Genomic DNA, 27907 nt, shown 5'->3' on the forward strand with positions numbered 1-27907 from the left:
ATGGAATCTCTTCCAGTCTGTGTTCTTCCTAATGTGGTTATTCTTACTCTGTATATGCATGTTGTGCAACTGCTGCTACATCAAACTGCGCAGAAACTTGTGCAGAATAAGGGAATTACTAAATGCCAGTATTCTTTATTTTACAGCTCAGTTGTGAAGGTCATCCTTTATCTAATCTCGTTAACTCTAGACCAAGTCCATAACACAGACTGTTAGAGAGATAGATAGATAGATAGATAGATAGATAGATAAGTAGAAAAAAGCAGAAAGCTACACATATTGTGGTAACACAGAGAAGACATTGGAAATTACAAACCAGGCTTTTTATTTTATATTTCTGTCCCTTCTAGACACTCCATTTTAAGCAACTGCCCTTTAAGAAACTCCAGGCACATCACTTCCTAGCACAAAGTTAATCTTCCCTCTCATGAGCACATTACTGTTTATTCATCAATTCTCTTAGTTATTTTAAACACATATCTTTCAAGTTGTGTAATGACAGAACAGTCCTGTTTTAATATACAAGTTATTCGTTTTTTCTACCACATGACTGCCAGCAACACCCAGCTATGTATTGCACAGATCTTTCAATGCCTTTTTTCCTGATGATTGGAAGATATTATGCAATATTAAGTAATTAATAGCATTTTTAAGAGTGTTCTATCGGATCTGAAAAAAATTGGTTGCTTCTGCCTAATTAAAAGAAGAAAAGAACAGGGTAAAGATTTGCATATGATACGGTATTTTGCTGAAGTGTGGTTTCATGCTGTGGCAAAATGTGTATGTTCTGTCTTGTTCATAATCAATCCTTCCTGATTGTGTAATACAAAGTTAATGGAGATGAGAGATACTCTGATAGGTGAACAAAAAGTTAAATCTCTTTTTCACTTCATCTGTGATTATGTTGTGAGGAATAGAAGCTCTGCAGCTGCTTGTTTACAACTCACAAAAACACACTGGGACACAGATTGCTAACGGATGTAAATGAACAGCTTTCTTTCACTTCATAGGATCAAAGGTCCCAGTATATAAATGTACAAACATGTACTTATGGTCACCTCTGCTGAAAAAAACATCTGAAAACGCATGTCCACAAGTATGTCCACAAGAATGCTAATGAAAACCAAGGAAATTCTACCATCTGCTTGAATACATGCTGTAATGATTCACTGACTAGAAATACTTCTCTGAGGCAGAGACTAGATCCCTATATCTACAGCTACTTTTGATCTGCTACTTACAAAGGGAGTAGATGAAAAAGCCTTTTGATAGAGAATACTAGGGTTTTCCTCTTTGTGCCTTCACAGACAAAAGAAACCAACTTGATCTCTGAAGTACAGCAAATGTTTTTAGCTTCAAGAATAGAGTTTGGGGGTGTTTTTTGATTCATGATGCAAATTCTCAATATTTCTTTAAAAGAAATGCTTTCTCCTTCTCGGGAAAAAAAAAAGGCTTAAAAATTACTGAATGGCTTCACTTTTTCTGGTGAAAAAAATGCTAGTGGCATTACGTTGGTATGAAACTATATGCAACCCTGCAAGAAAATTTTATCACTTAGTTAATCTCTTTAAAGTATATTCCTCTCTTTAAATTGTAATTCATTTTGCAAACCCCAAAATAGGACTCTTAGTAAACAAATGTACTGCACACCCTCTATAATTTAGAAGAAATTAAAACATTTCTGTTTTTTTAAGGGGTAAGGGCTCAACTCAATGAGTTAGCTCTCCGTTTATCAGACACTGCAATTTCCCACACTATTTTTGGTATGAGAAAAGGTCTGTATTTGATGGAAGAACTTCAAAACCAAAAAATATCCAATCTGACTTGTGCATCCAGACAGATTACAACTGTCATTAGCACACAAAATATGTCTGCAAAAAAATAAGACTGATAAGCAAGGTATTCTCGTCAAGAACATATGCACCGATATACTTTTTTACTCCAAATTATGTAGAATGACTCTTTCACAGACATGACACAGATCTGCCAAACAGCAATGTCCTGGATTCCACCCCAGAGAGGAAGGGTTATGCCCTGCATTGAAATCTGCACTCCTCCAACAGTCATCTACCTCCCCTTGGGTGGCAACCGTTAGCTTCCTTACTGCCAGGACAATAAACAGCAACTCAGGACATGCCACAGAACGTCATAAATGGTGAGATCCTTCTCATCTGACTTTAGCCACTGTCCTAGTTTCAGCCAGGACAGGGCTATTTTTTACAGTAACCAGGAAGGGGGTGTGGCCAGGCCCTAATGTTATTCAATACCATCTCACATCAATTTCCAGGGACTGGATTCCCATCAGAAGGAGAAATTGTGGTAGGCAAAGCACTCTGGTATTGCTTTACTTTCTCTCTGTCATGGGCAGGTACACCTTCCACTAGACCAAGTTGCTCAGAGCCCCATCCAGCCTGGCCTTCCAGAGATGGAATAAAGAATTTCATCTAACCTAAATCTACTCTCTTTCATTACCCCTTTTCCTACCTGTACATGCTCTTGTAAAAAGTTCCTCTCCAGCTCTCTTGTAGGCTCCCTTCAGGTAGTGAAAGGCCACAATAAAGTCAATCCATAGCCTTCTACAGGCTGAGCAATTGCAAGCAATTGCAAATTTTTAAGCCTTTCCTTATAGGAGAGGTGTTCCATCCCTCTTGGTGGCCCTCCTCTGGACTCACTCCAGCAGGTCCATGTCCTTCCTGTGCTGGCACCCGGAGCTGGGTGCAGTGTTCCAGGTGTGGTCTCAGCAGAGCAGAGGGGCAGAATCCCCTCCCTGGCCCTGCTGCCCACGGGGCTCTGGATGCAGCCCAGGACACGTTTGGCTCTCTGGGCTGGGAGTGCCCACGGCTGGGTCATGTCCAACCTCTCACCCTCCAGCACCCCCAAGTTCTTCTCCATAGGGCTGCTTTCAATCTGTTCAGTCCCCAGCCTGTGCTGATATCGGGGGTTGCCTGACCTGGGTGCAGCACCATGCACTTGGCCTTGTTAAATTTCGCAAGATTTCCAAGGACTGGTTCCTAAGCTTGTCCCGGTTCATCTGGATGGTATTCCATCCTTCAGGTGTGCCAACTGCACCACTCAGCTTGGAGTCATCTGCAAACTTGATGATCCCTTCATCTATGTAATTGAGAAAGACACAAAACAGAACTGGTCCCAGTACAGGCCCTTGAGGGACTCATGTCCATCGGGACTCTGAGCCCTTAACCACCACCCACTACTGGATGTGACCGTCCAACCAATTCCTTATCCAGCAAATAGTGAACAGATAAGCTGTTCTTTCTTGTACCATTATACTTACAGAAGCAAAACACTCTGTGATATATGATATTGGATTCACTATGCTCTTCAGGTTTCTGCTGAGAATACTGACTGCAAGAAGGGAGAAAAATTATCTCAACTAGCATAAAATGTTAAACCTGTCCAGGTTAGAGCAGCTCATGTATCTTGCATGCTCTTTCTCTTGCTGATCTTTTAGGGTCTTTTTACTGACAGGGCTCTCATTATCACCATTATTTCTTTTCTCTCCCAGTTATTTATCTTGAAATGCTTGATGTTTTTCTTCTGTGAATCACTGTACAGTAAAGAGGCCTACTTCAGATGGTATACTCTATCTTGTAAGTTAAAAGGGCAAACAATTATTTTGGCTTTGTCCTAATATACACAATTCTGCAGCTCATTCTTTGGGTCAAGAATTTCCCAGAGCATTTCCTAAGATAATCCGCAGTGCAGTAATTCCTCCTCATACATTAGCCAGCACAACTGTCTGATGCATTTTACACAGGTCAGAATCCAACTCAGCCACTGCTCATTTTCCCTCGCCACACACGCAATTGCCTGACTGGGTCCTTCTCGCTCACTGACACTCCGCTTTCCACAGGAGCACATGCCAAGCATACAAAGGCCAGGGAATGCAGAGGGATTAACCATTTTTGGAATTCGATTACTTCAAAGCCGTTTCAAAGTTTAAAGTGACATTCAAGTCACTTTAAGTCATTCAGAATATGACATGATGTCAGGAACTCACCTTTTCACCTTTAGATTTCCTGTTACCTGCAATTCATATTGCATGGGAAATTCTTAGCTGAAGTAGTGTTAGTCATGTTGTTCATTAAACAAATCTGCTGTGGGAGAATCTCAGCTGCAGTACAGTGATAGCCACTTCATTCCTAAGGCAAATTTGTTTGAGGGTCACCCCACACACCTTTCAGCAGTGACGTGGGGAGGAAAGGAGGCAGCAGGCCCCACTCCTCCCGTCCGCCTCCTCTCCTGCTCCCGCCAGGCCCGGCACCTCCAGGGCTGGGGAGGAAGAGCTAACGAGAACTCACGTTATTCCCCTTATGTGAACCCAGTGTCCTGTGTGCTGTGTATTAGAACCAGCGGACAGGCAGAGAAGGTCTCATTAAGTGAACTGGGTTAATTAAGCGAAGGATGCTTTCAGCAGCGCCTCAGGCCGGCCGGGGCCGGTGGCGCCAGGGCGCACCTCTCCTCAGGGCCCGCCAGGTGCCGGCGCTGGGGCGGGCGGCCTGCCCCGGGGCCGGACGGCGGGACAGGCGGGAGCGGCTGCCGGGCGGGTTCACGGCGGGCCGGGGAGCGAGGGCCGGCGGGTCCCGCCGCTGTTCGGGGAAGGCCCCGGGAGCCGGGCGGAGGCCCCGGGGGGGCAGCGCCCCCTGGCGGCGCGGGCGGGCGGCGGCGGCTCCGGACCCGCCCGCTGTCCCGGCCCGCGGGGCGCCCCCGCCCCCGCCCCCCGGCCCTGCGGAAAGTTGTCCCTGGCCCCGGAGCCACCCGGCTCCCGCCTCCCGCTTCCTGCCCCGCCGCCGCCGATTGGCCCGCCGTGCGCCCAGGAATGCGAGCCATGCCTTTATAGCCCGGCGGGGCGGCCGGCGCCCGCAGAGTCCCGGCAGCGCCGCTACAGCCGACCGCCGCCTTCGCCCTCCTTCCCTCCCGCGCCGGGACAGCCGGGGCCGCCCGCGGGTATCGCCGCCGGTGAGTGCCTGAGGCCGGCCCGGACCGCCCGGACCGCTCTTCCCGCAGGTGAGTGCTGAGGCGGCCCCGCCGCGCTCGCTGTTCGCCTGAGGGACACCTGCCCCTGCCCGTGCGCCGGGCCTGGGTGAGACGGTGACCTTCCCCGTGTGTGTCCCCAGGCTGGTTCACAGACAGACCTTTGCCATGGGGCCCGCGACCGCTCTCTGCCTCCTGCTCCTCCTGCTCGGCGGCTCGGAGACCAAGCGCGCTGCAGGTAAGGCCGGTTCTGTGCTGGGGCACCGCGTAAGGGAAGGCGGGAGCAAAAATAAAAAAACTTTGGTGCCTGTTTAGGCAGATGAAGTTGTGTTCGGTGATAAAGAGCTCCAAAGGTCTCAGTGAAGTAAAACGTTTTAACCTGAGCATCAGCTACATGGGAACGGGAAAATTCTCTCTGATGTGGAATTTGTGTAACCTTCAGAAACAGGACCGCAGAGTTTCCAGAACTTGAGCATGTAACTTGTAACTTTCCTCTGTGCTGAGCGAGGAAAGGAAGAAGATGATCTAGGAACTGGCTGAAGAAGGAATGGGGTAGTAGGCTGCCGTCGTGGTGTCCTAGGGAAGCGGCTACTGTGCTGCTGTCTTTCAGCTGGATTATGCAAACTCGCTTTGCTATGTCCTAGCATAGGAATACTGTGGTCTGGGCTTTGCTGTCTATTTCTGTGCTGCTGGAGTGTAGCAGGGTGCCAGAATGGCTGCTACCTTTGTGTGTCAGTCCGCGGGTACCTGGCACTCCTGTGCCAACTGGCTCCTGTACAAGAATGCACACGTACTGCTGCACAGCAGCTCCTGGTGAGGCTGCTGCACATCAGAGCTACTGTCTGTGCTCTGATGTGAGGCACTGTGCCTTGCACGATGTGCACCAGGACCCAAAATGTTAAGCAATCTGGGGAGATTTGCACCTATTCAGCCTTGTCCTTTTCTCATGATGCTTGTCCTGATCTCTCTCTGCAGAGTCCAGGAATGATGATAACAGTGTCTTCGACCTCTTTGAACTCATTGGCTTCATGCGGAAGGGAGCTGGGCGCCGGGCCCCCGGGGTGTACCTGGTGAAGGGACCAGAATCCTCCAGCCCTGCTTACCGCATTGAAGATGCCAGTCGCATCCCTGCTGTCCCTGACTCTGACTTCCAAGACTTACTAGATTCCATCCATGCTGAGAAGGGCTTTATTCTCCTAGCCACTCTCCGGCAAGCCAAGAAAAGCAGAGGCACACTGCTCTCCGTGGAACAGAAAGATGGCTCTGGTCAAGTCTTCAGTCTAGTATCAAATGGCAAGGCAGGCTCCCTGGACCTGAGCCTTTCTGTTGATGGCAAGCAGCAATTAGTATCAGTAGAGGATGTCTTGCTAGCTACAGGACATTGGAAGAATATCACCCTGTTTGTGCAGGAGGACCGAGCTCAGCTCTATGTGGGGTGTGAGAAAATGGAGAACGCTGAACTGGACATCCCCATCCAGAACATCTTTACTAGGGACCTGGCCAGCAGTGCCAGACTCCGTATTGCCAAAGGGGGAGTCAATGACAACTTCCAGGTAAGATCTTCACTTACATTTTTACCTAGAATTTTCAGTCATCTGTTTTGAAGGTGCATTAGCTACTCAATGAGCCTAAATAGTGATAAAGACCTCTAAATCTACTAAACTTTGCTAATGGAGTTTGAATGACAAAGCATTAGATTTGCAGAGATGGAACTTTCTGCAGCAATAAAAAGGCACTGAAGCTTCCAGACAGGTAGTTGCAGCTTCATTGCTCAGCTTCTTATATGAGATTCAGAAATCCATGGGTTTTTTCCTTCCTGCCTGGAGAGTCGCCAAGTCCTTATGCTCAAGGATAAGACTGTTAGGAAGCAGGGCTGGTTTTCATTACGAAGAACGAAGCAATGTGTTTCACTTTTCCATCTGTCTGTCATGAAATTGCTGTGTAAGATCTTGTATGACCTTCAGTCTCTCCATGCAACTGGTACTTCTTTGCCTTGCAGTTGCTGCAAGTAGCTGTAATTCTTTCTCTGTCCACAGGGTCTGCTGCAGAATGTGCGGTTTGTGTTTGGAACAACTCTGGAAACTATCCTGCGGAACAAAGGCTGCTCCAGCTGTAAGTTTACAATCTTCTGAATCCAATGACCTATTAAAAATAAGATTTCTCATTATGTTAGAAAGACAAGTTGAAACAGAACTCAAAAGTATGCTGACGCGCAAATCCGCATTGCATAAGAAATAAGATTATATTTCTGCAGGCACCCTGATGAATCTCGTGGCAGCTGTTTAGCAGGTGTTAGCCTGAAATGATAAATGCATGTGGTATAAAATGCATTTACTTGATGTCTGGTTTTTTCTTCTAGCCACTAGTGCAATCATTACTTTGGACAACCCCATCAATGGTTCCAGCCCAGCTATCCGCACTAATTACATCGGCCATAAAACAAAGGACATCCAAGCAGTCTGTGGATTTTCCTGTGATGAGCTGAAAAATATGTTTGTGGAACTGAAAGGGCTACGGTCTATGGTTACAACACTTCAAGACAGGGTTCGCAAAGTGGTGAGTGATGGTTAATTTCGTGGTAACTTTCATTAACTAGCACTTAGTGAGTTAATTCTAACCCGACTTTTGAAAGCCTGTGTAAACAGCAAAAAATTTATTTTGACTTTTGTGAAAAAGAGTATTTCTGGATTAAATTCTAAATATCTTCTTTTTGCTTTTTACCCCCAAGACTGAAGAAAATGAAATCATTGCCAAAGTAGTCCAGATCACTCCTGGAGCATGCATTCATAATGGAGTTTTGCACAAAAATAAAGAAGAGTGGACTATTGACAGCTGCACTGAATGTACTTGCCAGGTAAGATTCCTCACATTCACAAATCACCTGAATATAAACTCATCAGATGGAATAAACAGATATTTCTAAACAACATTGCTTGTTAGAAAGAGTGAATCATACACAGAACTGGGCATACTAGAGAAGCCATAGAATTACTCAGTTTATTTCATTCTACTAGATCTCTTCCATACTTTGTGTCAACAGCAATATTCTAGAAAATTAAATGAAACATCACTCTGATATAGCTATTAACACTTAGTTCTGTAATTTGGGGAGTGCCTGTATTCTTTACATAAGTCTATCAGTAAACTAAAAGTCAGCATCAACAGAACAAATGTATAATACTATCAGCTTTGCTAGATCTACCTTCTGTCCTCACTGAACATCCTGCTGACTTAGTAGAAAAAGACATTCTAGTACTCACTGAAGGCGTTTAAACTTGTGGTGTTTTTCTTTACCTAAAAAATGCTTTTAGGTGTGTCCTGTTAGCTTTTAAAAATTATATGGAACAGCAATCCCTTTTGGATTTCTGTTTAGCTGTTTAAATCCCAGAATCACCTGGCAAGATACTTAAGCTTTGTGTTTCACTTCTGCTGAATGTTGCAAATATACACAAAATGTACGGTTTCAGGGTTTCTTTAAACTATTTGCTTGTTCCATTTAAGTATACTATACTAAAAGCATTTTGGACTACCAGTCTAACAAAGAGGGGGTTAACTAGCATGCCACTCTTTAGAAACTAAAAGTTGAGTATTTGTGTATGTGTAATACAAGGCAACTCAAACTCTGCATCTGCTTCTTTAACTCCCTACACCTTTTGTCTTCTAGTCAGCAAATGATACTGTGACTTTTGCATTTGCCCTGTTCCTACCAACCTGCTTACTCAATGTTAGCTGTAATTGCCTTAATCTAATAATTTGCTTGGAGAGATTAAAATAGTAATCATGAGAGCTTTGTCCCGACCAAGCTGCTATCTTCAAGAAGCAAAACTACAGACTGCACTTTAGCTCTTATTGAGATTGGAGGTGGGTGCTCTTACCCTGCCTGATTGGCTTACAGATCAAAAACCTCTAAGTATAAGTTATAGATTGCATGGCGCTTGAGCATTTCATCTTTACCATATAATCAGCTTAAATCCATATTAACTGAAAAAAAGTTGTCTTCTCATTCTTGTTCCATTTCTTTGAAATCTGACCTTGTACTTTGGGTATCATATAATAGTCATTTATTTGAGCCAGCATCTGCTAGCTACTTCTGATAAACTTCTGCAGAACCAAAATATTTCTGCTTTGACTTAAAAATAATGGGTGAGAATGGAAATGAGATGAACTTCGACTGAAAATACCTGGGACTACCCCTTGGGTTGTATTAGCTCTAAATACAAGGGTCTCTGCTTCAGATATGCTACTGAGTCTTAAAGTTCTGCAGAAAAGGTCTCTGTTATTTACCCAGACTCCAGACATTGTTTATATTCCACTTGGTAACTGTAATTCTCACAACTATTTATAGAACTCTGCCACTATATGCCGGAAAGTGTCCTGTCCTCTCATGCCTTGTTCCAATGCCACCGTGCCTGATGGGGAGTGCTGCCCTCGGTGCTGGCGTAAGTACTTAGTGCCTTCACTGTTCTGTAGAAGTTGGCCACATCTAACTAGACATATGCTGCTGCTCAGTACACCAGAACTGGATATTCAAGGGTAACCTTGTAGTTCTGAAGTAGGTTAATTTGATGTGTCTTTGAGGCTAATTGCTTACATGACACGTGTTCAGATATTTTCTACAATATGCAACATACCGAAATGTTGGAGTTTGTGGCCTTTATCTCATATAAAGAAGGAAGATGCATGTGGCTTCTGAGGGCAGTTGTGTCGTTTTTTGTGGAGAGAGGGGTGGGAGAAAAGATGGAAAGCATGTCCCTGGAGTCTTATTCATAGCTGTATCCCCCTGCAGCTAGCGACTATGCAGATGATGGATGGTCTCCCTGGTCTGAATGGACCTCGTGTTCTGTGACCTGTGGGAATGGGATTCAGCAGAGAGGCCGCTCCTGTGACAGCCTCAATAACCGCTGTGAAGGCTCCTCTGTGCAGACTCGGACTTGCCACCTTCAGGAGTGTGATAAGAGATGTAAGTACTGCTGGTAGCAAAACAGAGGCTGCTTTTATTGGCTGAATGTTAAAAGCAGAGATAACCATGTAGCTCTATCACTGGCATGGATCCTTGGCTTCTAGTTTTAAGGACTTGTATTAACAAGGTAGAGGGGATCAGATAGTTAATGTAATAAACAGGCATGTTTGGGCACTGCTCCCAGGACAAAATGTGATGCCAGTTTAGGTGTGAAATTTCCCTAGTTGCAAAACTTGATCTGTGACAGAGGCTATCCATTACACATGGAGTCTTTGGTACAGTCCTGGTACTGGCTATGTCCTAGGTGCTGTACAACTGAAGTCTTCAGAAACTATGAATAACAGAAATCTCTCTTGTAGTTAAACAGGATGGTGGCTGGAGTCACTGGTCACCATGGTCATCATGTTCTGTCACTTGTGGCACGGGCATCATCACTAGAATTCGTCTTTGCAACTCTCCAGTACCACAGCTGAATGGCAAACCTTGTGAGGGTGAAGCAAGAGAAAACAAAGCCTGCCAGAAAGATCCTTGCCCAAGTAAGTGTGTCCTGGTAGTAACAAGTAATTGGTAGCTTAAGTAGTGAACGTCCTGAGTAGTTACTAAATAAGTTTGTTCTAGTATTCTTCTCTTTAAATTTAGCAGTGGGCTACATAAAACCTCACAGGTTAGTTTCAGATGAAACTATTTTTATGCCTCTTCCATGGAGGCCATTAATTCTGTCATTTGTGTATGAACAATGTCTGAACTGCTCTCATTACAAAAGTAAAGCCCTTAGTCAGGTAGAAACTAGTTGTAACACAGAATTTAAAGCTATACATGTTTTCTAACTTCTCTCTTTAGTTAATGGCAACTGGGGACCATGGTCTCCATGGGATGCATGCACAGTGACGTGTGGAGGAGGACTTCAAAAACGAAGCCGTCTCTGCAATAATCCCGAGCCTCAGTATGGGGGGAAGACTTGTGTAGGTGAAGCTAGAGGGACTCAGGTCTGCAACAAACAGGACTGCCCAATTGGTGAGTGCCCACTTGCCCATAAACATCCATTGATAATCTTGAAAATACCGATATAAAGTCTGCAAACCTCAAGTGCTAGAATTATAAACCCAGGATATCAGCCAAATACAGGACTGTAGCTGCATGGCAAAGCATCCTTTATCGTAACACTTCCTTGCTTGTTTCACAGATGGGTGTTTGTCTAATCCCTGCTTTGCGGGGGCTACGTGCACCAGTGCCCCTGATGGTTCCTGGAAGTGTGGTGCTTGTCCTCCTGGCTACCATGGTGATGGTATTCACTGCCAAGATATTGATGAGGTAAGAAGACTGTAGTTTGCTCCTTGACAGGGAATGAAAAAAAACAGAAAGGGAGAATAAAATCACTATTTTATAATGCTAACTGTTGTTCTCCTTTATCTCAAACTCATATTTCAGTGCAAAGAGGTTCCTGATGCCTGCTTTGTCTTCAATGGAGTGCATAGGTGTGAGAATACTGAACCTGGGTACAACTGTCTGCCTTGTCCACCGCGTTTCACTGGAACACAGCCATTTGGCCGCACTGTTGAGGATGCCATGACTAACAAACAGGTATTGTCAATTTGAGAATTGTTCTGGCTTACAAAATGTCATAAAGTTTCTAAAAAAACAGAAAACACCTATGTCTTTTAGGCAAAAAAGACTTGGAGCATTTAATAAAACCCCATCTTCTGTTTTAGAACAGAAGCATTAACCATTGCTTTTGAAGATCAAAATGAGTTTTAAATATCATTGTCCTCCTCAGCCATGGAGGGTTCAGAGGTTTAACATAACTTTAAGAGTAATTCAGGAATAAATCAGTATTCACTCATGATACAACAGTATGTGCCTCAGGTATCTTAGTGCTTGGTTCCACTTGATAATACATAAGGTTAGAACAAGAAAAGTAATTAGTGCTAAGACTAATTGAGGACCAGAAGAAAGCCATGTATGTTGAGGACCAGAAGAAAGCTTTTTTCCCCTGACTGGTTAGGGTGTATTTGAATCTCTGGGGGAAAAGTGAGGAATGAGAAATTAAACCCACTGACAACATTGTTTATGTCATCTTCTAGGTCTGCAAGCCACGTAATCCATGCACAGATGGAACACATGACTGCAACAAGAATGCCAAATGCAATTACCTTGGCCACTTTAGTGACCCCATGTATCGCTGTGAATGTAAGCCAGGCTATGCTGGCAATGGCATAATCTGTGGAGAAGATACTGATTTGGATGGATGGCCAAATGAGAACCTGGTTTGTGTTGCCAATGCTACTTACCACTGTAAAAAAGTAAGTTTATCCTCTTTTGCCATCTGCCGTTATAACAGCCTGTTATCTCTGCAAATAACCTTCTAGGGATAGAGGAGGTGTAGGGATACCATTGTCAAGGCATTGCTAGGAGACCTCTTGCTGTTGTGGTATTGCTTTTTATATTCTTGTGATATGGGAAGAAATGAAGCCTGATTGTTGTAAATGTTCTAGGAAAATTCTAGTTTAGCCCATACCTATATCAGCTTTGTTCTGGTAGCAATCTCCAAGGGAAAAGAAGCAGGGTAAGATTCTCAAAAGCAACCCAATCTTTATTTTAAAAAATATTTAACTGTGGCTTTCTAAGACTTATCACTGCTTATGACTAGCTTAAATGGAGAGAATTACAGTAACCTTACTCCTGCCTGAGGTTTAAGATTTTGCCTAATGATTAGATTTTACCTGCTCAAATCCATATTGTATTAATACCAGGAGTGAACATCTGTGTACTTCTTTCTTTGTAGGATAACTGCCCTAATCTGCCTAACTCAGGGCAGGAAGATTATGATAAGGATGGGATTGGTGATGCCTGTGACAGTGATGATGATGATGATGGCATTCCTGATGACCGGGTAAGGAAACAGCCTTTGAGAACATAGCTTTCCCATTCCCCTTCCCAAAGCTATCCTAGAAACCTTAGATGTGCATAACTATGCAGACAAACTTTCTGCATTCTGCAGCTGTTTGAGTTTTGGAAGTGAATTTTCATTTTTCATTCAACGATTCATACACTCATGCCAGCAATGCGGTGTTTTGAGATAGTAGCATCTGAGTTTTAACTGTTTCCCCACTTTTCATTTCTTCTTTCATATAGCAGTACAAGCATAAGCAGAATCTGGTTAAAGCTTTGACTCTTTTAAAACTTGACTCTCCTCACTTCTGCAGGACAACTGTCCATTCATCTACAACCCACAGCAGTATGACTACGACAGGGATGATGTTGGTGACCGCTGTGACAACTGTCCCTACAATCACAACCCTGATCAAACTGACACTGACAACAATGGAGAGGGAGATGCATGTGCAGTAGATATTGATGGAGATGGTAGGTGGCCTCTAATCACTCTTTTAGATGGTTTTGTAATCATCCATTAATCAAATGAACCCAATGTAATCCTGATTTTCTACCAAAATTTCATCCCTGAACACACAAGTTCTCTTGTGGTGGTTTCAGGATGTGAAAGCTACTGAAGGAACAGTTGGGGCTAATGGAAATTCACTTTGGAATTATGTGTTTTGGCACAGTTCAATTCTAGCTCCACTCTCACAAGGCAGGCAGTAGCAGCAGAAGTGTGTGGCAGAGTTAGTGATGACTCCTGTTTCAAAACTTTTAAATGCTGCTCAAAATGCTTTTAAAAAGGTATCAAAAAGTGTGTGGTGCTTTATACAGTTCTTTGCACATTTAGATGTCTGACTTTCATTCATGAACTTGTACAGGGGTGCTTAATGAAAGGGACAACTGCCAGTACGTCTACAATGTAGACCAGAGGGATACAGACTTGGATGGTGTTGGAGATCAGTGTGATAACTGTCCACTGGAGCACAACCCTGACCAGGTAAGGGTTTTGAATTATATAAGTAGAGGACTAGTGTGCTTAAAAATATAGCGTGCTGTGTGTTATAGAAAATGTTTGAACAGGTTACACCTGAAATTTGATTTGTTACAAATCATTCTTATTACGTTCCCAAATGGTGCCTCTATCAAATAACATGCCCTCAGCGTTTGAACAGCTGCTAAATATTTTCTAAAAAGTAGCTGTAGTGAAGATCTGTGAGACTACTGCATGTACTTGTTGCCTAAACATTTCTTAGGTTTGTCAGTTGTGGTGATGCTCACAGTGAGAATATTAAAAACTTTGGAAGCATTGTGTAAAATATGGGTAATGGAACTACTCTCTTCATAGCCTCTAGTGCTGTGTTCACTTAGACACAAAGTTGTTATTTAAACTTTGTCCCTAAGCTTGAAGCCAACTGCATTTCAGAAGATAACTTTTCCATCAGTAAGTAGAAGGCAGCACATGTTGCTTTTCCCTAAGAAAAAGGCATATTCTGACACTTAAAACTTACCTTCATAAAAATACAGGGGCATCCAAAATCTCTGGATTAAAAAACTGAAGGTGGGAGTAGATAAAGACTGTGACATCTTGTCAGTTAAAAAACTAAGTTTATTAGCTTCAGGAATAACTGGAATGTTTGAAGGGTGAGAAAAGCTGTTGCAAATCAGTGGAATGTAGTGAACTGTGGGCCATGTTGCCTAAAAGCAGTGTTACTTGAAGGATTTAAATAGATAATATAAAATGTCTTAGTCATTGTCACTTGCTTTACTACTTCCCCAACTGAGGGAGGGAATTGCCTGAAGATCCTTTGAGGCAGCTCCTTTCAGGAACATCCTTTCTCTTATGACTTTGAAATCTTAATATAGTACTCTAATGGCTTTCCAAACACTATCCTAATCAAGTTCTAGAAGTGGAGATACTAGATTTCAAGTGCCAGAATTATTAGCTAATCCAACAGTGTATGATATGCCTTCTGTCTACACCAGGGTCATCCACCTGTCTTCACAAGGCTAAATGTGAGGCAATCTTAGGGATGATGGGTTTGTTTTTCTTAGTTCAGAAGCTGATTATGCAAATAACTGGCTTAAAATTATGCAAATATTTTGTGATCAGCAAGTGCACTAGTTAGTTAATGCAGTCTGTGACCACCATGGGAACAATTGTCTTGACTGAATTGGGGCATAAAGAGCATTTATGATAGGGAAGACTAAGCATGGTGTAGAAGACGTAACACCAAGCATAGATAGACTGTTTTAATGTTACAGTCTCTGACTAGGCACAGTGTAGTCCAACCCCGATTTGGCCCTTGAAACCACATTGCTGCCAGGGAAGGTAGGAGATAAAGTACCCTGTGTCCAGTATGGTAGACTAGTGACAGAAGAGGCATGTTGCCAAGGCACGAGGTAGCTGCTGATTACACTGCTTTTTGATGCTGTGATTTCAAATTAAAACCAGAACAAGATTTAAGTAGCATAAAACCAATTAGCACAGGCAGTTTTAAATGTGTATCCACCCACTATATCCATTTTATGTCTTGATAAAGCAAGCAGAAATCCCAATTAATTCTATGTATTAAGACTCCTATCTCAGCCTCCTTTAAGTGGCTTTTTAAAATGTTTTTTTTTCTCCTCTGATAGGAAGACACCGATTCTGATCTCATAGGTGATCAGTGTGACAATAACCAGGACATAGATGAAGATGGCCATCAAAATAATCTTGATAACTGCCCCTATGTGCCCAATGCCAATCAAGCTGACCATGACAAGGATGGGAAAGGTGATGCCTGTGACCACGATGATGACAATGATGGTATCCCTGATGACAAAGATAACTGCAGATTGGTTGCCAACCCAGATCAAGCTGATTCAGATGGTAAGATAGCCAGTATCATAATAACATTTTACAAGAATCTTCCCATAGTTTGATGCTATTTTTTTCACACTCTTTTACATTGGACGAAACTAAGTAATGAAAAACCAGAATGTCTGTAGCAGAAAAGAAATTTATACAGTAACTGCTTTGGCTTCTGTCATGTGTCTGCCAGGTACCTGGGCAGTCAGAGGTCTGCAATTCAGACTTCAACTCCCAAGCTGTAAGGCTCAGAAGCAAACAGTGGTGGTAATAAAATGATAAAATTACTTTTATCTTACAGGTGATGGACGTGGAGATGCTTGCAAAGATGACTTTGACCAAGACAGCGTGCCAGACATTGATGATATCTGCCCTGAAAATGTGGAAATTAGTGAGACTGATTTCCGAAAATTTCAGATGATTCCCCTGGATCCCAAAGGAACATCCCAAAATGATCCAAACTGGGTTGTTCGTCACCAGGGTAAAGAACTGGTTCAGACAGTCAACTGTGACCCTGGCCTTGCAGTCGGTAAGGGGAAAAATTTAACAGGCACTGTTATATGGGTGGTTTGGTTTTTTCTGTTTTGGGTTTTTTTTGTTGGTGGATGTGGGAGGCTGTTTTGTTGGGTTTTTCTACTTGAGGTGGGGGAGAGGAAGAGAACCTGAGTAACTATTAAGTAGTTGTTTAAGAATTGTAAAAAAGTAGCACCTAAAACTTTATTCTTTAATGTCCCCATAGGTTTTGATGAATTCAATGCTGTGGACTTCAGTGGTACCTTCTTTATCAATACAGAAAGGGATGATGATTATGCTGGCTTTGTGTTTGGCTACCAGTCTAGCAGTCGTTTCTATGTTGTCATGTGGAAGCAGATCACCCAGTCTTACTGGGACTCCACACCAACCAAAGCTCAAGGCTATTCAGGTCTCTCCATCAAAGTTGTGAATTCCACCACTGGTCCAGGAGAACACCTTCGTAATGCTCTGTGGCACACAGGAAACACTCCTGGCCAGGTAAGAGTGGCACTTAGTACATGCTGAAGTACTCTTAACGTGATAACATGAGTACTCCAGTGTAATAACACTCTTCTGCATAAGGCAGGCTGTTTTATCAGCAAATTAGACACTTAGAGGGGGCCTGCAAATGCTGATGATGTAGGCTTCTTGGCAGACCAGTAACTTTGTAATTTTTCCTAATCAAGCATAATATTGTATACAATTAACAGGATTGCTTGCCTCAGACAGGCTTTCCAGCAGCAGTGAATCAATTGTTTCTGGAATTGTGCTGTAGCTTCCAATTAACATGTTTAAAAAGTAAATTTAAATGCAGTTGATTTCTATTATTTCTATCTTTAGGCTCTTACAGAGCCTAATGACTTACTTGCAGCTTTAATAATAAGGCACCTTCATGTCAAAATATGTTATGACATATATGTTATCTCTGGCCTTTGGTTATAAAAAAATACTAAATAAAAAAAATACTCTTTTACAGGTGAGAACTTTGTGGCATGATCCTCGTCACATAGGCTGGAAGGACTTCACTGCATACAGATGGCGACTTAGCCATAGACCAAAGACTGGCTACATCAGGTGAGCATCATCCTTTTATCTGAAGTAAATATCACAGGAAAAGTGGATGTCTGTGAAGATGAGCCTCACTGGACCTTGTCAAAGATGGCTGAGCTATTGTCTCTTTGTAGGGTTGTAATGTATGAAGGGAAGAAAATCATGGCGGACTCAGGACCAATCTATGATAAAACCTATGCTGGTGGTCGGCTAGGACTATTTGTCTTCTCTCAAGAAATGGTGTTCTTCTCAGACCTTAAATATGAATGCAGAGGTGAGGATGACATTGCATTTAAGAGATCCTATGTGAATGAATTGGCTCAAGAAAGCTGAAGGCATAAGAGCCAAGAGAGAAAGTCCAACTATGATCTTCCATGGTTCAGGTTCAAAGAACTTCTGCAGGCAGAAACAGGACACCTTGATAAACTCTTCACAATTAAAAAATTATATATATAAGATCTAAGTATATATCTGTTATGTTATTTCAAAGTATCAGAAATCCATGTTGAGTTCCAGAAATGAAATGCATCTTGAATATTCTTTAAAGTGCTGAGTAGAATGAATGGGTACATCTGACAAAATCTAAGGTAGAAATGGGATAAATTGACTTTAGCAAGTAAAAATCTGATTTCCTTAAAAGTAAGCAAAGTAGAAGGTTGTCAATATAGTCTTGAAGTTCAGTAGAAGTTAGTGCACACAACTAGTTCCAGCTGTCCTAGTCTTCTGAAATTGTCACTTTATGTAATGGTTACATAGATTAGATTATGAAGTCTAACACAAGGAAGTTCCTAATTGAACATACTTTCAATTTTCTCTACAAATGTCTCTGGGCATTACTGACTAGGACATAATCATGCATAATACACAGAAATATTTAAATATATCTTTTCTTTTTCACAGATTCATAATCACAAGACTGTTGGATTCAGAGACTATTTAAAAATGCTGGTAATTGCACCTTTTGAAACGTTTAGCCTTACAAATCCTGGGACCATTATATTATTCCTTCCTTTCTTCTTTCTGCATAAATGTGGACTCGAAACACATGACCTGCCTCAAGAGAATGCTTTTGAGAGAATGAAAGTGAGAACATACTTGGGATCTGACCTCTGCTGAAGTGGAAGGAAACAAATGTGTCTTGCAAATGAGAATTGTCTTCACTGAACAAGCACACTTCTTTCAGTAGGAAAGACTTTTTTTTGCTGTTTATCACAGTGCAGTGGCACTGCCTCTCTAACTGGAGGTCCCATGGAGTAGCATTTTGTAAAAGAACATCTTTGGATGTGCCGTGGACTACTTTAACTGAAGACCTTTCATTGTGTGGGGAAGAGGGTGTTTGGGTGGGAGGGGGAACTCTAGGTCTTTTTTCTTCATGGGGTATTTTTTTTAAGGAAGACTGCTAATTTGGTTTACATCCATTTAACTTGGAGAAATTATCATTTTCTATGTCATATTTTTCAGATAAAAACGTAGCCTTACTCTATTTGTGGTGAGCTAGATCGGCTGCTGTACTACACAGAACAAAACAGATATCCTAAAACTGATTTCTGTTATGGCAGGGGAGAAAAGAGGATAAAAACTGGTACACTGGATCACACTAGCTTTGGGAGAACTGGGATTTATAATTAAATTGGTTTTTCCTCATTTAGATGCAGATCTTGCTTACCTTCAAATGTGTTCTTTCAGATACGGTGCCAGAAAGCACCACCATCTCAGCTGGCAATGTGCTGTCCTTCAGGAAACCAGCACATGCTTCACTTTTTATGGTTAAAGAGGCACAAAAATAATGTAATGAAAACATTCCTTCTCTACATGCCATAGATATTTTAAACCCCTCGCTTCTTTAGAGGGGAAGAAAAGGGGCCTGTAGATAAAATTGTAAAATATTTATTTTTGCCTATTCTTGATATTATAATGACTGAGGGACTATTGATTAAAACAACATGAAATGCGTCAAGACTATCCACCTAATCATTGTTACAAGTCTTCATGACTGTAAGATTGTAAATACAGATTATTTATTATCTCTGTTCTATACTGAAACTAGAGAGGGTTTAGTTGAGAAAAAAGATCTTGTCTGGAGCAGATAGTGGTGATGTATTTGTTACAAAGAGCAGTTTTCCCTTAAAGGCTTTGAGGCGCAAGGAAAAGTGAGGATGTGGGCAATGGGATGTTTGTTTTTTCTCAGTCTGAGCTCAATGTTGGCTTTTCCTTTCTTTGTGCAAGGCAGTTGGTAGCCTGGCAGGCAACTGTTCTGCTAAAATTCAAGTCCCTTTAAATGGTAGCAGTTTCTGTCCCATCCACAGTGCTAGAGGCGAAGGAAAGCCATTCAACCTCTTAGTGTTCTCTAGTGCTGGGAAGTGTCTGTGATGCTTTACCACTGGTCAGTGGGCCTAACCCAGGATAGCTGCCCTGAGGAGACTGGAGTAGGACAGCCCTCAATAACCATTTTACAGGCTCTTTAGGCCACTGCATGCTCAATTTGTAACTGGTGATGTGCAGCTACAAAAGAAGGAATTCATCACAGACTAGACAATTTCAGGAGCTCCTTGCAAAAGAGGGAGAGGCCTTGATGTACATTAAAAGACTGTTTTCCCCAAAAGAAGGGGCAGCATCCTTATACCTATAATATTTCCTTGTCTTTTCAAAAAACAAAAAGAAATTAACATGGTGTAAGTTTTACGTACAAATATTACCTCATTGTTGTGTGACTGAGAAAAAAAACCTTTGGAGCAAGCAGAGTTCAAATGTCTAATAAACTTTAAAGCTACTGTAGTACTAAAAAGTTAATGCTGTACATAGTCAAAATTTCTTTGCAGAAAATGTATTCCCAGAAAGGAAATGGCATTGGAAAAAAAAGTCAAATACAATTTCTAATGTTGTATTATATTTTTTCCTGTCATCTTGTATACCATTGCTTGTATTTTTATAAATTATTTTTTCTCGTTGCCATTGTAATAGTTAATCACATAATTGTGTAGATAGGCTATTTAAATAATTTATCATGAAATGCTACCTGTAGAGTTAGTATTTCTATTTTTATAAAAAGTTTGCACACTGAAGATTTTTTTGCTTCCCTCCTCCTGATGTTTTTGCTAGCATAATTTTCTAAGAACATGCTTTTTTTGTAAACATTTTTAACCGTTTTTCCATTCTAAAGTTGTGTAAGTTGTACAATAAAGCTTCTTACATACAAAGAACAATAAACCACCAAGGACATTTATATTTATACCTTTGTGCTCTGGTTTTATTAATGTTTTGTAATACATCTCTGGATCACTGATGCGTTATTTGTGTCAAATTTGGCTTTGATGCAAGATTTTTCTCTGCACTCTACATTACAGCTGTGCTGAGGGGGAGCACCTGAGCTGTTACCCTACATGTAACTGCTGGCCCACCTGAAGGCACAGCACAAAACAGTCTTGGAGTGACTTTAATCATGCCCAGCCAGGCCTGCCCCCTTTCACATGGAAAGAGGCAGCATCTTTGCAGGGCCTGGTGCCTTAGACTCTCAAGACTGAAACTGCTGTGTGATCAAAGAGCAGATGCCAGGGCCTTCAATCAACTTCTAGAATATAAGACTGCTGCTAAAACTAAGAAATCAAGACTGGTTCTTCAATATCTACTTAAACAGCAGCTTGTCTTGTGCACTCCTTAGCAAAGGCAGGTGCCATTGTAGGAGTGCTAGATACCTACATGAGAAGTGTAGTTAGGGGGTCCTGCAGGTGTAGAAAATTAATCTCTACATCTTCTTTTCCTGAGGATGAAGACTGCTATATCACTACACTTTTGAGGGCAGTACTGTATATTTGAACAAGGAGAGCAAACAACTCGTGGCCTGTACAGAGGATGGGAATTTCTGCCCTCATCAGTTATAGGACTGTCTGCTTGACTTCACTGGAATGAGATGGGGTAGTGGGAGTGCACTGTCAGTGTAACCCATCTGATCTTGCCATATGTCCTGCAGGTTTGCTCTCTTAATTCTTCTGGCCTCCAAAGGACACCAAGAAGACTGAGAACTACAAAAAACAGAGACAGTTCTAACCTGGAAGAATCTCTTCACTTACTTGCAGGAAGAAGGAGATACCTTAAAGCCAACCAGTTTTCTGAGCATATATATCTATATCTGAACATATCTATATATGGATATATGTAGATCTAACCAAAAGTTTGAAACAGAGAACTGCTGCTGCTGCTGTGAGGAAGACAGCCTTGACAGCCCATTCCAATGATCTTGTCTGAGCCATGCCAAATTTTCATGTTAATTAATTGCATGCATTTACATAGCTTTTCTTATCATTAGAATAAAAAAGGCAAGCCATATGCTTTGTGTTAACCCACAGCTAAAGTCCACCCACTTTTTGCTTGGTGGGTGTGAATATAGTAGGACACAAGAAGGAGCTATAGTTGACGTATGTTAGGCCTTTACTTGTCCAAAGAAAGGACTACTAAAGAAAAACTAAACAGGAAGAACATGGAAGATGGCCATACTTGCAGTGCAGAGAAGCTTGTGGGAAATTTGCTGTTCCAAACTTCCCTGGAGACTCATCAGTAGAATATGTACCAACCAATGCATGCCACTTCTAGAATTACTTGGTATTGTTGCAAGTGTTTTTGCATGAGAAATCTTTTCATTTCATGCTTTTGTAGAGAACACAATGTTTTCCTTCCACAACATGGTCTTCTCAGAGCCCTTAAGTTTTCAAGTGGTCATCTGCATCAAACCTTTATTCAGCAGGTGTAGTAGTTTAATCAGTAGGTATTCATAAGCTATGAAGATAAAGACTGAGATAAGGGTAGAAAGATGTACATCTTAATGACAATAGTGCATTGTTTACTGATACTGGCATGATTTTTGCAGGGAAGTCCACAGTAATTGGTAGATTTTCAACATAAATACATTTTGGAAAGGACTGTTGAGATTGCAGAAGTAAACATCTTAAAGTATCCACAAAAGGAGTTCTAGTTCTTATTACTCACCTTTTCCAAAGAGAAAAAACAGGTAAAAATTGTATGAATATTTAAGCAGAGATATGACAAGACGAAGAGAACTCAAAAAGTGCTTGGCACGCCAAAGTCTTAAAGATAAAATCTTCCACAGGAAATATATAAAATTAGACAAATATGATAGAGAAACTTGGATTTTCAAATTTAAACAAATCCCAAGAAGCCCAGACATCATTTGTCTTTTATTTTTCACCTGCTTTCAAAGTGAAAAACTGCTAGCCCTGGCAAAACATGCAAGGCTAAACTGAGGGCTGCTTAGATTCTGTGTCCAAGTCCCTTGATGGCTCTGCTCAGAAAATGTGTATGGAGAGACCATTTTAGTGTTATTGTAAAATTAGGGTAGAATGCCTCTGGCAGTGCCCTTCCCACCAAAACTATGCATACCAAATACACAAAGCAAACAATAAGAAAACAATGCCACAAATCAGTTTTTCCACAAGAAAACGGCAGATTTTTAAGGGAAAAAACCACTCTGAATAGAGAATACCTGCCTATAAAGCAAAATTGTTCATGCACTTTAACATTCTGCAAATTATTGCACAGGACAGAATATTCCAGTTTCCTGGGGCTTTTTTAAGCATAAGAGATATTGCAGATTCAATTGTAAGTAGTGAACTATTTCACATAGACATAAATGACAGGGAGCCTTTTATTCCAACTACTGCATCTGGACTGTAGCCAATCCCTCAATGAAACGTGTAATTGGATAAATGCAGGTTATGGCATTAGTAGTATTCAAGCGCCTCTATTCTATTTGAAAAGGAAACAGTTTTTCTGACCTTTAAATCTCACTACAAATAAAAGAGCAATTATTTCTCAATAAGTGCATCTGTTGAAAATTAAATTAAATTAAAGAAAAATCAGTTACTATGTTTCCTAGTTTTCATAAACCCTCCTAACTTGTCAGTTTCCTGAGGATCTGCCAAACCACCTTGTCTTGTGTCTATTCTTCACACTGTCAGACTCCCAGAGGTGAGGCTCTCTCTTCATAAGTGGGGGAGGAAACACACTTGGAAGTGTAAACTCTGGCAAATTTTTCATGCAAAAAGCAAGAGAGAGGGGATCTTTTTCAAAGCTGTGCTTAGAAAGACTTTTAAAGAAGCATAACAAAAAGGTGCATTCTTGTATTATTTGCTGAAATTTTATCCAGCAAGTAGGGGGTTGTAATAAACAGCAAGTAGGGGGTTGTAATAGAATACAAAAATTCTTGTAGTTACTGAAATCACAAAAACTGAGCTGCAAACAACAGCCTCTCATTTATCCATCCCTGACATGGAGGTAAAAAGGCATCCTTTCCAGCACATGAATTTACTGGCATACTTTTTCACATTTCTAGACTAGTCCTTGTTACTCCGATGACATGTTTAAGCAGCGCTTTCCTCTCTGATCTATGCAGCAGATAATTTTTGCACAGCCTGTTTTCACTCTGTGCTCAGCATGCCCACTGGCTCTGCAGGAGTTCTGCTCGGGAAGAGAGAAGGAAAGCATGCACTACAGATCCACTAAGCAGCCCACGTCTGTCTTGGAAAAAGGCAGTAGGCTGAGGATTTTTGTGAGGTATTTTCCTCTTTTTTTTTTTTTTTTTTTTTTTATGATGAAACTGAAAGTTTTTTCACCCCCTTGGTAGAACTACTTTAATTTAAACTTGAATTCTGGACATACAAGAATAATTTCAATAATTTTCTTGTTGTCTAGATTCAAGAAACTTTTTAATTTTATTTTTTTTTTAATATTTAGATTGTCACTTCTCTATGAAATGAAAATCCCTCAACCACTCTAAGTCCGCATAATAACTGTAAAGGTGGAGTGAACTTCTGAAACCATTACAATATACTTTAATCAATCCTTTAAAATATCCCACTCAAATGTATAGTATATTTTCTATATTATATATTCAATTAATACATCCAATTTATATATGCATATATATATATATACATACATAATGTTCATGAAAATGATTGAACCACCTTAATTTTCCACTTCCAGAGGAAAACAATATGCAGTTTGCCATTTAAAAGGGCAAACCATGGTAGCATTGAAACATACCCACTAGAGAAAATCAGTATCAACAGCTGAGCACCAGCCACCACAAATACCAGCACTGTATGTGTATCACTGAGGGGCCTCATGACAAAGACAGAAAAATTTGGTCATGTATTGCTCAGCAATTATATGCAAGCACACCAGAACCTTTTCTTCATGGTTATGTTGTTTTCACCAGTATTAAATATTTAGAACAAAGCATCTATCTGAACTGTAAAATCATTGTGTGAAAAAAGATATTGAGAACAAACAGCATAAATTTACATGCACACATGAAACCTCTTGTTCCTCAAACAACTCAAAGCCCAAAACTCAGAAGGATAACTTTAAAAATCAGTCTCCTGTGCTCTGCTGTGTTTTGGATTAAAGGAGCTAGAGAGGACAGTAAAGAAGCTAGTTATCAGACACTTCTGCAAAATATAACTTGTGCTGAATGAAGAGATGTATTCCAAAAAACCTCTTTCCAAATCCCAAGTTCAGCTGCAAAAGAAAATTAATTTAAATATCTTGATCATCTCTGCTGCATCACACCCTGAGGAGAAGCTGCCACATTCCAGTGCAGCTGGAATTCAAGCAGTGGCCCCAATGCAGGGGTTATTGCAGGTCACAACACAGAGTCAATGGAAAAACAAAGAAAAACCCATGAATCCTCCTGGGCTCAACTTTCTTTTTACCCTGGTATTGGTGATGTTTTAGCAAGTGACCTTGTCACTATATTTTATATATTATCTCTGTTATTGACCACCTCTTACCAGTACCATATTTTTTCAAATAATTTTATTTCCATCAGTTTTACTTAAAACTGAGAATACAAAAAGAAAGGAGGGCTTGAATTGATATTTTACCTGTAACATCAAGCAAGAAATAAAATATTCCCAAATAACCTGTTGTTTAATACAATGCAGTAGAAACCAAGCACAGATAAATATTAGGTCATTAATTTTTTACAGTTTCTGAGCTTTGGGTACTGATCCAACACACCTCTGGAATAGCAAGCCGTGATTTCTAGGTCCCTGTGGTTTGCAGAGACTACAACTGGTGCAGGGTGCTCAGCACTTCCCAGGACTAAAAGTTAAGTTATAGGCCTCCTGTTGGAATATACATGTCAAGTCAACAGCCATCCAAACTTACCTGCTTATCCCTGAAATGCCAGATGCAAATAAAAAGTTGTATGGCTTCAGGAATGTTGTAAGTCTTTGTTAGCAACAGCAACCCTTCCTTGAGGGTGCTAGCAAAAGCTTTTTTTATAGCAGCGAGAGATTCAAAATAAGAAAATAAAACAGGAAAATTAAGAATTATTTAGTATTTATCTTAATGTTCTCTAGATATTATACATATAATCTTTAAACATAATTTAGATCTCTTCAAAAACTACCCAAGCACTTGAAACACTGTTTTTGAGAAGGTCTCTATAAAACACAAGTCACATGTGAAAATAACTGGACTGTGGAAAGATTAGAGCCAGCAGACAGTCCTAGAGGAACATCATACAGACACAGAAAATACTCTTAAAAACACTTGTCAGTATTGCTTTAATTATATTTATGCTAACAAAATGATGACTCAGGCTTAATATTCTTACAGTAAGAAATACATGTAGGTGAAATTTGAAAAGTTCCATGAAATGTGCTTACAGTAACCCCATGCAGAAAATCCACTATCCAAAATTTTGTTATTGTTGTTGAAAAACAAGTAAAAATATCAGAAAGTAAAAAAAGAAATAGCAACTGCTTGTTGCAAATATAATATTCCATTCAGATTTTTAACTAAAAGCAAGTTGACTAGATTCTGATCTCTGTTATATCCACGCAATTACAACTTCCCCAGAAGTGTGCATCCACTTCTACTGACAACTCTGTAAATTAGATTAAAATCTGGCCCAATATGTGCATTAACTTTAACATTCATATTAGATCAACCAACCCTACGCAATAACACCCCATGTATAGTTAATATTCCATCCATACATCTTTTATTGGTGAATATTAAATTACTATAGGTGTAGGATCTGATAAATAATTTATCCTTTTAGGTCAAGTCACATGAGAGCTTGTCAGTGGGATAAATCTGTTGAATCTTCTTTGCTAGAGTATCTCTTCCCACTTAAAAAGCTTTTTAAAAAGAACCATGTTTTTTTAATAATGTTTTCTTATTCTGACATTGCAGCACATGAAATGGAAAACTGACCATCAGCTGAGTAAATAAGACACAAATCAGGAAAAAATACTAGTTAAAGACTAGACAATCAAAAACCTGTAATGAATTGTTACTACACTCTCAAACCCAAACCAGCTGCACTACCCTCCCCCATCACTATTACATTTCACAATCTAGTAGCTGCTATGGCAAACTTCTGAATGCCTCCAGTTTTACTCCCACCAAGCTTTCACCAGGTGCTGCCATCCTTCCTCATTTAATTACATTTCTTAACTAGAAGAGATGAATGTTTGCTGTGTGGTTACCGTTTTCCCAGACAAGAATCAGGCAGACCTGAGCAGACTAGTGCTGATGTTCTGATCCAGCAGAGCACTCTGCAATCTGAGCCTTCAACCAAACCAGGGGTCCAGCCAACAGACAGCCCCGGGGCAAAAAACTGAGTAATGGGATGCTTCACTGAGTCAGGACTCTGAGTCAGACAGGCTGCAAGCTCCAGCAAACTGCAGTGAGATAACAGAAGCCATGATTTAGCTAACTTTATGAAAAAGCTAGACTCTGTGTGTGTGCATAAAGAAAAATTATATTATTATATATATTTCACACCCTCTCTAATAAAGTAAATACTAAACTTTTCGAATTTGGTTTGGTTTTTTCATTTGTTTTTTACAAACAAAGACACGCATGTCTTATCAGACACACAGCTACACAATATCTGTGAACATTTCTTTATTTGGCAGAACACTTCCTAATTTAATGAAATGCAAGAGTTTATTTTGAAATCAAACTGCAACAATATATGATAACGACAATAATAATTATCTCTAAAGAAAAAAATCAACTCATGGAACATTTTCAATTACGATAATTTATTCCCATCAGGTTGCTTGATATGATACTGTATCAGTGTAATAACACTGATAAAGGTTTACCTACACTTTCAGAAAACAGTGGTACAGAGAAGCATGTAGTCACTCTCCCCTCAAATTTCAATTTTCCTATGATCTGAAAAAAATAAAAGAAAAAGTTGCTCAGCTGCTGTAAGTACATCATTATTTGCAAGAGGAAAACATAACAGTTTGTGATATAACTTCTACTTAAAACTTAATATAGCCCCTCAAAATAGAGCTGGAAATAATTATTTAATGGCTCATACAACTATGAGAAATAACAGCCTTTCCATATCTGCATGTGGGCAAGTCTGGATTCTGTTAACCTCAGTAAACATCATCTATGTTTACATACATATAAGCTGGGTATAGATTAGTGTTTCTTTCAAGAAACAGGCATTATTTATCTTTGAAGGCACATGAGAGTTTCCTTCATATATACACATACATATATATTTGCATTATGCTAATAATTACACTTTCCTTAAAATAGATATAATTTCATGTATTACAGTAAATCTATATCACAGACTACAGTACCATAAGGAATGCAAAATTGAAATTGTGCCA

General features: G+C 40.6%; 2 protein-coding genes across 3 annotated transcripts in view; one reads left to right on the top strand and one right to left on the bottom strand.

The window, feature by feature from the left end:
• The first annotated feature begins 4938 nt into the window (after nt 1-4938).
• Nucleotides 4939-20469, top strand: THBS1 (thrombospondin 1). The gene is made up of 22 exons (XM_083864328.1): nt 4939-5025; nt 5136-5230; nt 5968-6545; nt 7029-7104; nt 7352-7548; nt 7721-7846; nt 9338-9431; nt 9779-9952; nt 10312-10488; nt 10793-10966; nt 11136-11263; nt 11381-11533; nt 12034-12252; nt 12735-12842; nt 13156-13315; nt 13708-13826; nt 15464-15698; nt 15979-16206; nt 16417-16688; nt 17167-17264; nt 17375-17514; nt 18141-20469. The coding sequence occupies exons 2-22, from the start codon at nt 5161-5163 to the stop codon at nt 18146-18148; spliced, it is 3534 nt and encodes a 1177-aa protein (XP_083720454.1). The 5' UTR covers nt 4939-5025; nt 5136-5160; the 3' UTR covers nt 18149-20469.
• Nucleotides 20470-25900: 5431 nt separating this feature from the next.
• FSIP1 (fibrous sheath interacting protein 1) overlaps nt 25901-27907 on the bottom strand; it is a gene marked incomplete at its 3' end in the record, with an annotated part of 67044 nt that continues 65037 nt past the window's right edge. The window contains exons 13-14 of one of the 2 annotated variants that reach the window (XR_014590415.1): nt 27380-27452; nt 25901-26950 (exon numbers count right to left, since the gene is read on the bottom strand). Coding sequence is in view for 1 of the 2 variants with exons in the window: in XM_083863932.1 (XP_083720058.1) it covers nt 27430-27452 (23 nt within the window). The remainder of the gene's footprint in view (nt 26951-27379; nt 27453-27907) is intronic. The other variant, XM_083863932.1, reaches the window with a different exon arrangement.

The sequence above is a fragment of the Zosterops lateralis genome, assembly GCF_965231275.1.
Source record: "Zosterops lateralis genome assembly, chromosome: 6".
In the NCBI taxonomy this organism is placed as follows: domain Eukaryota; kingdom Metazoa; phylum Chordata; class Aves; order Passeriformes; family Zosteropidae; genus Zosterops; species Zosterops lateralis.

Coding starts and splice junctions, on each gene's coding strand:
- THBS1 (XM_083864328.1), top strand. CDS start 5,161: ATGGGGCCCGCGACCGCTCTCTGCCTCCTGCTCCTCCTGCTCGGCGGC. Junction 10,489..10,792: donor CCAGAAAGATCCTTGCCCAA/GTAAGTGTGTCC, acceptor TTCTCTCTTTAG/TTAATGGCAACTGGGGACCA. Junction 16,207..16,416: donor TGACCCTGGCCTTGCAGTCG/GTAAGGGGAAAA, acceptor ATGTCCCCATAG/GTTTTGATGAATTCAATGCT.